A 12,786-nucleotide genomic window follows, 5' to 3' on the forward strand; every position below is an offset into this window, starting at 1 on the left:
TCCTTCCTTCCTTCCTTCCTTCCTTCCTTCCTTCCTTCCTTCCTCCCTCCCTCCCTCCCTCCCTCTCTCTCTCTTTCTCTCTCTCTCTCTCTCTCTTTCTCTCTTTCTTTTTCTTTCTTTCTTTCTCTCTCTCTCTCTTTCTTTCTCTCTTTCTTTCTTTCTTTCTTTCTTTCTTTCTTTCTTTCTTTCTTTCGAGAGGAGGGGGGGCAGTGAAGCAGACTCCTGCATAGGCCCCATGCTCCCGGCAACCCCCCTACAGGATGATGCAGGATGATGCTCTGCCCATCTGGGACCCTTGCTCCATTAAAACGAGCCATTTTTTAGCACCTGAGGTGGAGGCCATGGAGCCATCCTCCGCACCTGGGGCCAACTTGCTCCAGGAGGAGAGGAGAAGAGAGAGAGAGAGAGAGAGAGAGAGAGAGAGAGAGAGAGAAAGGTGACAGAGAGGGGTGGAGAAGTAGATGGGCGCTTCTCTGTGCCCTGACTGGGAATAGACCCTGGGACATCCACACTCCGGGCTGATGCTCTACCACTGAGCAAACCGGCCAGGGCCTATTTTGTTTGTTTTCAAGTTAGGTAACCATTTGCATATGTCAAAAATATTTTTTATACGTAAGAAATTAGACCTTACTCTCTGTTGTATATATACAAATTTGGAATTATGCTGAGAGAGAAAAAGACTTCCCTGTAAAAATGCAGACTCCTGCAACTCCAGGGAAGCTCTTTACAAGTATAAACATCAAACAGAGAACTCCTGTATATAAAATGTTATTTTCACTCTCTGATTTTTTTAAACCAGTGCATACATTTAAATTATAACCAGTACCTTATCAGAGTCAACTCCAAATATAAATATATGAGAAATAGTATTCTCTTCTTTTGTGGTTTTAACTCTGGACTTTGCTATGTAAGTAGACATAAAGTGATTTGATACAAAATATTTTTAACTGGAAGTTACCTCCTCTGTTACTGACAATTGAAGTTCTGTTCCAAAGCTGAGCAGAGCCCCATCTTGTCTGAGTCTGTAGTCATCCCATCTCCTTACATCAACAACAGCTTGCTGAAAGATCAAGTTTTATATGTATTTTAAAAAAATTATTAAGGTCTAAAACACTATCACTTTAACTTGTCATTTAATTGTTTAAAGAATATGCTATGTACCTTTCTGTCATTCATTCAGTGAATATATATGCATTATCTGCTATGTGAGAGGAAGGCTTCTATATGCAAAGGATATAATGATGAAAAGAAAATAGTAACATAAAATAAAATATCTGTTAGTCGGTGGAGTTTACCTCCTAGTGGAGAGAGATAATAAACAAGAAAAATAGAAAAGCATATGAACATTGTTAAATTATGAAAAAAAAGTTAAGCAGAACAGCAGATATGACATAATGAGGTGTGGAAAATGCTGAAATTTTAGGTAGACTGATCAGGGAAGACTCCTCAGCAAAGGGGAGAGCAGTAGTTGATGAGGTCAGAGAAGCAACAGAGATCCAGGATCTTGCAGTGCTGTGTAGGACTCGGACTTGTACTGAGTGCAAAGAGGAGTACTGCAGTGTTTTGGGAAAGAGAGACATGACCTGACTTATGTGTTAGGAAGATCTGTTGCATTGAGAATAGAATGAGCTCGCCTGACCTGTGGTGGCGCAGTGGATAAAGCGTCGACCTGGAAATGCTGAGGTCGCCGGTTCGAAACCCTGGGCTTGCCTGGTCAGGGCACATATGAGAGTTGATGCTTCCAGCTCCTCCCCCCTGTCTCTCTCTCCTCTTTCTCTCTCTCTCTGTCTCTCTCCTCTCTAAAATGAATAAATAAAATAAAAATTAAAAAAAAAAAAAGAAAAAAAAAAGAGAATAGAATGAATGGGGGAGCAAGGGCAGCGAGCAGCAGGGAGACCAATTAAAAGTCTCTTCTCATCTTCCAAGGTAGAGGTGATTGATGGTGGCTTAGAATGTGGTCTTGGCAATGGAGGGGGTGAGAAATGACTGAATTTTGAAATTTCCATGAAACTCTGCTAATGTTAGGATGTTCATGAGGATGCTACCTGTTATCGTAAAGTTAGACAAAATTTTTTTTTCTGGTCTTGATGTTAGGATTATTTATACATTTCCCTAAGAGCTGTTGCTCTTATTTTAAGTATTCTGAATTTATAATTGAAGACATTTGACTGAAAGAAAGCTTAAAGCAAATTAATAACTCATCCTTAGGAACTGAATTAAAATTAATGGCGTTTTGTATATTAGACTTAGTTTGGTCACCTTACTATAAGGTTCCCCTTTGCTTGATTTTTACCCCTCGTGTTTAAAACATTCTGTCACTTTTTCTGTGTTATTTTTGTTTTTCTAAACTTCCTTATATTTCTTTCTGGTACAACTTAAGGTACATAGAAATATTTTCTCTTTGAGTCTATGAAAGTTACCACTTTTCACACTCTCTTCTATGACCTTTTCATACTTGTGATTGTCTCTTTGTTTTACCAGAGCAAAGCCTGATTGCAAGATTTCAAACCATAAGAGTAGTTTGTGTTTTTCATGGAACATTAAATAAAAGAATGGTTAGCTTATGTAAGGAAAAAAACATCTATTTTGCTACTTAATTCAGCAGATAATATTCAGCTGAGTTAAAAGTGAGTCAGATTAATTGTTGGACTGAATGACTGGTCACTAGTCAGTTCATTTGAAACATAGTCTAGTGATATATTGTATCTGTGGTACATCTTCATTATGAAACTTGCCCTTGGGTTTGCTTTATGAGAAAATTTTGTATCAGAGACAGGTAATATTAAAAAAACTAGGAGGAACTTGCATAATCTTACATGATTAGATAATGAAGATTCCAAACTGAACTCGTTTTTAGAAGTCCTAAAGAAATATCATGATGTCAGTGTATAAAAGACCCAAATTCTGATGACAAACTGATAGTCTGGAAAACAAAATTACCAGACTACAAAATGTTTTTACACATCTGTTTTCTTTCCCAAGAGTTATTAAGTTGTGAACTACACAAACACATTTTTCTGTTTACTCATTACACGGTACCAATTCTCAGAACTTATAAAACGTGTTTTTCACTTAATATTTTATAATATTCTTTCTGATAAAGATGTGATTTCTGTATTCAGATAAAATCGTGCAGAGTAATGGGAAGTTCTAAACTTGACTGTAGAGATCATCCATCAGTCTGATTTGTAGGTGAGGAGCCTGAGGTCTAGAGTATAGAGGTCCCAAGTCCTACAGCTGATTAATAAGAGAGCCGAGATTGGCACCCCAGGCTTCTGACACCTGATTCAGGGCTTACTTGAAGGTTAAGCTCAGATTAACTTGTGTGTAGTGAATTGAATCTCTCATTTGAGATAATAATAATAAAAGAATTGGAATAATACTAGCATTCTAAGTCATGACACTCTAGTACAGATACTCATGATGTGTTTCAAACTGAGTAGAATTCCTGGGAAAGCTGGTCTCTGAAGTCACCCTATCATTTGGATATATTAAGCCATCAGACTTCCCTGGAATTACTCTGATAGCTTGTGCGTGTGAATATTACCTCATTTGCAAATGAACAATGGGTTTCCAAAAACATACTGGAAAATTATCTCCTCTTTATTGGAAAAAATATGCAGTCATTACTTATACTATAACTATTTGGCTTTTTTATATCATAAGAAAGATAAAGGCAATTTTTAAATTATGTCATATATGAATATGTGGCTTATTTTAACTACGTAAGATACCATTGCACAGGAATAAATCTATAACAAAGTTGTGCTTTAATGTGAGACACTTTTCTGATATTGATACAGAGTTCTACAGATGATTAAAATTTAAAGACATTTATAATCCTTTTCCTTTAAACTTTTAAAAAAGTTTATTGATTTATTTTATATAGAGAGGAAGGGAATGAGAGAAAGAGAGAGAGAGAGAGAGAGAGAGAGAGAGAGACAGAACATCCATTTATTTTTGTATGTGCCCTGACTGGGATTGAACCAGTATACCTTTGCATATCAAGATGATGCTCTAACCCAGTGGTCCCCAACCTCCGGGCTGTGTACCAATACTGTGGGCCATTTGGTACCGGTCCGCAGAGAAAGAATAAATAACTTACATTATTTCCATTTTATTTATATTTAAGTCTGAACGATGTTTTATTTTTTAAAAATGACCAGATTCCCTGTTACATCTGTCTAAGACTCATTCTTGATGCTTATCTCGGTTACGTGATATGTTGCCGCTAAAATTAAACCCATAAACTAGCAAAATGAGTGAAAAACAAAATTCCATCGAAAGTTTTTGTGAAGTGGAAAAGAGCCAGTGAGGAGACAGAAGAAGAACCTACCACCTTGAAGAAAAAGAAGGCTCCATTTAACAGACAATACCAGGAGTCCTACTTGACGTATGGATTTATCGCAACTGGTGATTCTCGCGCACCAAGGCCGCTCTGCATAATATGTGGCGACCGGCTAAGTAATGAGGCAATGAAGCCTTCAAAACTGCTTCGCCACTTGGAGACCAAGCACCCGACTTTAAAAGACAAGCCTTCTGAGTATTTCGAAAGAAAAATGCATGAACAAGAAGGACAGAAACAATTACTGGTGGCCACTAATCAATAAATGCAAGTGCACTGAGAGCATCATACTTGTGGCTAATCGTATTGCTAAGGCTAAGAAGCCATTCACCATTGGTGAAGAATTAATTGATCCTTCCAGCCACTAAAGACATTTGTTGTGAACTTCTAGGAGAGGCTATGGTTAAAAAGATAGCACAGATGCCTCTTTCGGCTACCACCGTCACACAGCACATTGAGGAAATAACAGAGGGCATTGAATCACAATTGTTGGAAAGGATTAATAAATCACTGTGGTACACTCTCCAGATTGACAAATCTATAGAGATTGACAAGGCAATGCTACTTGTTTACGTGCGTTGTCTTTATCAAGAGGATGTGCATGAGGATATGTTATGTGCACTATCATTGCTAACCAAAATCACAGCCGCAGAACTACTTAAATTGCTGGAAGACTATATATCAGGAAAACTGAAATGGTCTTTTTGTGTTGGCATATGCACAGATGGAGCTGCTGCCATGACCGGAAGGATGTCTGGTTTAACTACTCAGATTAAGGAGGTTGCACCTGAATGCGAGTCTACGCATTGTGTCATTCACAGGGAAATGCTGGCTAGCCGAAATATACCACTGGAATTTAACAGCATATTGAATGATGTCGTAAGTTATTAACCACATCAAAGCACACACCCTTCACTTGCGCCTGTTCGAGCAGCTTTGTGAGGAAATGAACGCGGAGCACAGACACCTTCTCTTATACACAGAAATAAGATGGTTATCCCAAGGGAGGTCCCTGGCCAGTGTTTGAATTACGAGAGCAAAAAGTCACCGCTAGTATCACATTTCAGTGACAAAGAATGGGTCGCAAAACTCTCTTGTGTGACATATTTAACCTCCTCAATGAATTCAATCGGTCACTTCAGAGGAAAATGACAACTGTCTTCAAGTTGGCAGACAAAGTAGCTGTATTTAAAGCCAAATTGGATTTGTGGGGACGACGCGTGAACAGGGGTATATTTGACATGTTTCAAACATTCGCAGGAATTTTGGTAGAGACTGAGCCCAAGCCTTCATTGTCCCAGCTGGTGCACTATCACCTGTATTTCCTTTTAAAAGAGTTTGAATGCTACTTCCCAACCACAAAAGACCCACGAATTGCCAAGGAATGGATCCGTGATCCATTTGTCAACAAACCAGGTGAATCCAGCATGTCTATGCAAGAAGAGGATCAACTACTGGAGATCGCAAATGACGGTGGCCTTAAAAATATGTTTGAGACTACAACTCTGCCGGTGTTCTGGATTAAAGTCATGGCAGAATACCCCGAGATCGCCACAAAAGCACTAAAAACCCTGTTGCCATTTCCGATATCCTATTTGTGTGAAGTAGGATTTTCTGTAGTGACAGCAACCATAACAAAATTACAGAATAGACTGGACATTAGCAACACACTTCGGGTGTCATTGTCTCCCATTACGCCTAGATGGGACCGTCTCCTCTCATTGCAGAGAAGCAAGCTCAGGGCTCCCACTGATTTAGCGTTATGGTTGTTGAGAGATAGGCTACTATCTCTCATTCTATATAAACATTATAATAAATAACCCTTAACTTACAATATTCATAACAATGGTGAGTTGTATTTTTCATGCACTTTATATTTGTTTTTGTGTTGTATCTTATTTTTAAGGCATGTTTAAACGTTACCATAGTGACTGTAAAGTGTTTGGAGGCAGAGACGATGTTACTCATGTTATGTTGTTGGTGCGATGTTAAGAGGACGCTTCTAATAAAGTTGCATACGAGTACACAGTGGATTCATGTTTATTTTTATTGTCGTAGGTTCATGATTGGTAGCGAGCCTGAACCTATCATATTACATATTGATGTCAGACATGAAATGTTGTCAGAATAACATTTAAATATAGCCTGAATAATGAGGACATGCTTGTTCCTCCTTTAACTTAGCCCAATAAATATCATAAGTTCTACAATTATATTTAAAAATACCACAGTTTTTACACCGGTCGCATAATTTTATTTTGTGTGTTTATCCGTCCAACCCTAAAGGCCGGTCCGTGAAAGTATTTTCTGACATTAAACCGGTCCATGGCCCAAAAAAGGTTGGGGTCCACTGCTCTAACCAACCAAGCTATCTGGCCAGGGATATAATCCTTTTCCTTTTATATTTTACACAGACAGCTTGTATATATGTCAAGGTTTTATTTTATCTGTGTGTGTATGTATGTATGTAGGTATGTATATTAGTTATAGATTTACTGTTTTTCAGGTATTCTTCTTTGAAGATGACTTGTCAAAAATTTTGTGTGGCTTTGTTACTTTGGGGTAAGTTATTTGCCTTTTAAATGTCTATATGTAAGGTAGAGATTTTGCCTTGGCGAAACTATTTTCTTTATTGGCTAATAAATTTTCCATTTCCAGTTAGGAATGATTATGCTAATGCTTACTGAACAAAAGGATAAGTGTGAAAATGAAAAACCTTTCTAACCCTTTGAACATAGTGTGAAAATGAAAACTCTTCTTAACCTCTCGGAAAGAACCTAATGTATATCCTTCCAGAAGTATAACACACACACACACACAGTTCCTATTTATAGTTGCAAAAATGGAATTGGTTTATAATATATACTGTTTTGCAATTTTCTTTTTCCATTTAACAGCTTTTCAATGATCATACCAGTTTTTTTTCAGCATTTACTGATATACTTATTTCTTTAATGGTAGTATGACAATGAACTGTATGAATGTATCTTAAATTATTAATTTATTTGACCAGTTCCCCACTGATAGAAATTTCTCTTTCCGTAACAAAAAATGCTACATTGAAATTTACATACATATATTATTGTGTATTTGGAAAAAATGTTAGTGTAAATTAATTCCTAAAGAAGGATGTTTATGTTGAATAGTGTATACACTTTTTAATTTGATACTCTGAAATCACAAAGCTTTGTACCATTTGCAGTCTGCATACAAGTATTTGAATGCTATTCCATTGCATTTCTGCCAGAGATGCATATCATTTTTTTTTTTACTTTTTGCCCTGTCAGATAAGCAAAAGATGGCATCTCGTTTCAATTTTATTTACTTGATTATTTGTGAGGTTGAGCACTGTTTATTGACTATTTATATTATGTGATTTTTCTAACTCATATATTTTCATTATTTTTTTTCCTGGAATCTATTGGCCTTAGATGATTTTTAGAAATATCTTAAATGTAGTAGATATTTAAGCTTTGTAGTGGTAGTTAGGGTTCTCCACAGAAACAGAACCAGTAAGACTTATGTATATATAAATCATACATATATCTAGGAAGAGACTTAGAAGGAATGGCTCTTACCTCTATGGAGGCTACGTCCTTAAGAGCTGCAGTAGGCAAGCTGGAGACCCAGGACAGCTAATGGTACCAGTTACGCTCTGAACGTTTGCAGGCTTGAGACCCAAGAAGAGCTGATGTTTCAGTTTGAATCCACAGGAAGGAAAAAGCCGATGTCAGTCAGGCAGTAAGAGTTCCTTCTAACTCAGCTATTTTGTTCTAGTCAGGTCTGCAACTGATTGGATGAGGCCCACCCATGTTAGGGAAGGCAGTCTGTTTCACTCCGTCTACTGATTCAAGTGTTAAGTTCATCCAGAAACAGTCTCACAGACACACTCAGAATAATGTTTGACCAAATGTCTGAGTACCTTGTAGGTGTCAACAAATTTGACTCATAATATTAATTATCATAGCCCTGATCATTTATTATGTTCGCCATCATTTGCTTTTTAACTTTTTCTTTTACAGCAAAAATTTTATATCTTGTATATACATTAATACCCTTATATACTTAGAAACAAGATTTAATGATATTTAAATATTTTAATTTTATTTAGGAAATGTAACACTATTAAATTACAAATGTATGTGGTGTATACGGATATCAGCTGACAGACAAAACTTTAATCCTTTGGGCCTGACCTGTGGTGGCACACTGGAAAGAGTGTCGACCTGGAACACTGAGGTCGCTGGTTTGAAACCTTGGGCTTGCCTGGTTAGGGTACATATGGGAGTTGATGCTTCCTGCTTCCTGCTCCTCCCCCCCTTCTCTCTCTCTCTCTCTCAAATTAATAAATAAATAAATAAATCTTTTAAGAAACCTTTCATCCTTTGTATCAAGGAGCCATTTACATGGTGATAATAACAACTAAACCCACAAAATGATTGGTTTATTCTCAAATGGAATGGGAATGCCATTTGAAATGCTATTTTGTATTATAACTCTAGTAAACAATAACAAATATCATGTTATAAAGGGATATTAGCAAAGGATGGTGCATACCTTAGAAATTTCCATCTTGAATACCACTGGAAGAATGCTTTCAGAAATTAAATGCATACTAGTCTTTCAACTACGTATTGCAGCAATATCCACAAGAGAAAGCTTACAGATGTTCTTTTACTATCTTGTGATTTGAACTGCCCTGAGTCACAGCAGGCTGTTGTTTGAAATTAGTCATACATTGTTGATGACTTTTAAGTGTACTATTCTCACTTGTTTTTTACTACATTGTAGTTTTATTCTGATGTTGAAAAAAAAAACAACTCATCCTCTAATTTTGGTTGATTTTCTACCTTTTTAAAATTAAAGTGGAGCTATATTTAACAAAACCCATCTCATCTGTCAATTGTTATCTGTGTGTCAACTAGTTCTGAGCATCTCATTGGCCACCAGTCTAAAGGCTCTCTTAAGAGCTTCTCTACTAGTCTTCCCTATTGCACACAGTGTTCTTTCTCATTGTAGCCATCTATATATGAACGGAAAATGCTCTGGATAACTCCACTGTTACAGATTTCAGAAAAAAACTATGCCACAAAAGACCACCAGAAAATAACAACATACCCATGCTTTCTTATATATTTTCTGTTATATTCTTTAGGAAGTGTTTATTAGGTTCCACTCAAATGTTTCACATTAGCTTTCCAAAAGGTTTGTAGTTTGATCAAGTTTTGTGAATCAGAAAAGTTCCTGGGATATTATTACCATGATAACATATGCTTTCAGATGCAAGTTCTGGACTACTAGCAGGATTAGAGTTCATTTGGAGGAAAAGAAATATCATTTGCAAAGAAAGCATGCAAACAAAACAGAATTATCTTTTAATTAATCTGATTCAGTAGTTGCTATGTCTTTGACATTCATTGTTATGTTTTAAATTTCAAATACTTCTTTGAGGAATTTAGGCTAATTTCAGTTCAGCCAACTGAATCCTCCATGTGCTGCTAGAAAATACAATGCTTTTAATTAGTACCATTACATATTCATAGTTTTGTAACACCAAAGAAATAACTTAGTCTCTTTTCATTGAGAAATTATAATTTTAGAAACATGTTAGAAATATTGATATACAAAGGAACACAATTGCAATGAGGATTCACTTTTGGTGATGTTATAGTAGCTAATTATTAACACTGTGCAAAATAATATGTCATGCTAATGATTTTTCCTTCATTTTTACATCTGATACATATTTATATTAATTTACATTTATAGAAAGGTTTAGAAACTAAATTGTTACCAGTCATTATTTATGTATTGTTTGAATATTTTTGCATGTATTATTTTTATAACTTAAAATGATTGGGCATTTATTTTTTAATGATGTTTATTTTCTTATATTTTTATATTTACCCTAATCCTTTAAAATATTTATTCCATATAAATCAATGTAGAATTCTCATTCTACATTAGTCTAGTAACACAGCTGTTGGATTATTTGGGCAACTTGTAAAAGAAAGAATTATGGAAAATTTTTATTTTCAAACAGTTATTAAAAAGCAGATATCACTTTTGAGGATTTTTTTTGGGTATGGTATTATATAATTGTTCTTAACTTTATGTATCTTAAAAGTGTGATAATAGTCTTTAATCAACAACGGAAGGTTCACATATGACGTCTTGTCATTGTATATCAATTCCTGGAGAGTGTGTAGAGGACATTTTTTAAAAGATGTCACATATTGGAGGATTGTGGGCAGAGTCAGATCATCTAGCTATCCTGATTTTGAAGACAAACCCTTTCTGAAGCATTCAGTGAAAGTATTCTTAATGTTTTTGTGTTATTCTCTTTAAGAAATATTAAAACAGCACTTTAATATTTGTTTATGTAATTGCATGTCCAGCTATTTCTTATTTATGCTGAAGTTCATTAGAATATCATTTTTTTAGAAAACAAAATGGAAATATTTAGTTATAATTTCCATTCATTAAAATATAAATATGTTAGACTAATGAGGAAAAGGAAGCGTGAATTTCCAAGAAGGGGTGCTAGGCGGTGAAGTTGTCTATAAATGCACCCTCTCACGTATAACACTTTGTACAGTGAAAGCATAGAGCTATGGTACTGATTGAGCACTTGGAAAGTTCAATAATTACTATTGAACACTGCATGGTTTAATCTTACATATTTCCTATTTTTTTTCTTAGTCAAAATGATTGTTTTTTTATGTGTCTTTTTAATGTCCAAACAGAATTTACTTATGTGATAACGGCAGTTAACATGGCATTTCCCATTACTCCTTGGAGAGTTAAGTTGTTTTGCATGCCACCAAATACAACCTCTGACTTCCTCTTGCCTTCTGGAATCTCAAAGAACACTTCAAATTTGAATGGAAATTATGAGACCCCTTTTGAAGCTAAATTTAATTCAAGTGGTACCTACTATTCTAACTTATCATCCAAACCAACTATCCACTGTTGCTTTTGGAGTGACGAAGATAAAAACTGCTCTGTAAATACGGACAACATTGAAGGAAAGGCATTTGTTCCAACAGTAAATTCTTTAGTTTTTCAACAAATAGGTAAGTATTTTAAAGTTCCAAGATTTAGCTGTTATTTAACTGTATTGAACAAAATTTTTCATCTCTGAACACTCACTGTATGTGGGATAGATGTCTTATGGATGGGATTTTTTTTAAGTTTATTTACAGCTTTTTTTTTAGAGAGTGACAAAGAAAAGGAGAGAGAGAGAGAAACATGTTGTTCCATCTCTTCCTGCATTCATTGGTTGTCCCTTGTACGTATCCTCACTGGGGATTGTACCTGCTACCTTGGCGTATTGTGACAATGCTCTTACCAACTGAGCTACCCAGCCAAGGCCTAATGAGATTTTTAACACAAATCATCATTCTATATTAGCAATAAAATTAGGATTCATCATATGGCCAACCAAACTTATAAAACCCAAATTATTTTATATCTCATAAAAAGGAAATAAAAATGTAATGAAGGATTTTTTTTTAAACCTGTAAGTGTAGTCTCTCTACACTTGCTTTAAAATAGAAAAAGCACACCTTATTTTGTCCAATAGATAAAATATTTAAAATAGTCAACTGTTAAAGTAGTTAAACTTCAGAGCATTATTTATGAATATAATTATTTATATATAAATAATAATAATAATATTGGTCCAGCAAAGAATCACTCTGTAACCAATATATATTTTAAATCAAGGAGTTTTTGTTTAAGGTTAATGCATACCAAATGTAGCTAATGTAGTTAATAATGCTGCGTCTGGAGATATAAACAACAAAATTACAATATTTCCAAGCCTCTGGAAGAGCTGATAGAGCAGAGGCCATTGATTTAGCTGCATAAAGACACCTACAGTATGAGAATAAAGGCACACATAGGTATAGTACTCCTACACAGGGGCAATCAGGATTTCTCACCCACAACACTGTTGACATTTTGGGCCAGATCATTTCTGGTTATGGGTTCTGTTCTGTGCATTGTAGGATGTTTAGCAGTATCCCTGGTTTCTGCCCACTAGGTGCCTATAGCACACCCTCCCCATTTGTGACAATCAGAACCTATCTTCAGATTTTGCCAGATGCCCCATGGAGGACCAAATTGCTCCTGGTAGAGCACCACTGATTAGATGAAAGAAACATTCCAGTTTGTTGAAATCAGTTTAGGAATAAGGATAAAGCATAACTATGCAATACAATCAGCGTTTTAAAACAAGTTAGCAGTTCCTCTGACTGAATCTATAGTCATTTAATTTTGTTATAAAAATTTTATTGCAATGCATTGTCATTAAAATGAAGCAATTTTTTTTAATTTGTAAGGAAATTTAGCCATTCCAGTGACTATTAAGTGCACTAAGAATGAACTTAAGAAGTTAGGCCCTTGGGAATAGCTTTGAAGTGATAAAAAAAATGTTA

The 12,786-nt window shown here is 35.5% G+C and overlaps 1 protein-coding gene across 2 annotated transcripts in view; it reads left to right on the forward strand.

Moving 5' to 3' along the window:
• The window catches only part of LEPR (leptin receptor), a 117,584-nt gene that overhangs the window by 35,758 nt on the left and 69,040 nt on the right, over positions 1 to 12,786 (forward strand). For both annotated transcript variants that reach the window (XM_066376491.1, XM_066376492.1), the window contains exons 2-3: positions 6,852 to 6,907; positions 11,092 to 11,421. In XM_066376491.1, coding sequence (XP_066232588.1) covers positions 6,868 to 6,907; positions 11,092 to 11,421 — 370 coding nt within the window. In that variant the 5' untranslated portion in view covers positions 6,852 to 6,867. The remainder of the gene's footprint in view (positions 1 to 6,851; positions 6,908 to 11,091; positions 11,422 to 12,786) is intronic.

This window comes from Saccopteryx leptura, chromosome 3 (genome assembly GCF_036850995.1).
Source record: "Saccopteryx leptura isolate mSacLep1 chromosome 3, mSacLep1_pri_phased_curated, whole genome shotgun sequence".
NCBI lineage: Eukaryota > Metazoa > Chordata > Mammalia > Chiroptera > Emballonuridae > Saccopteryx > Saccopteryx leptura.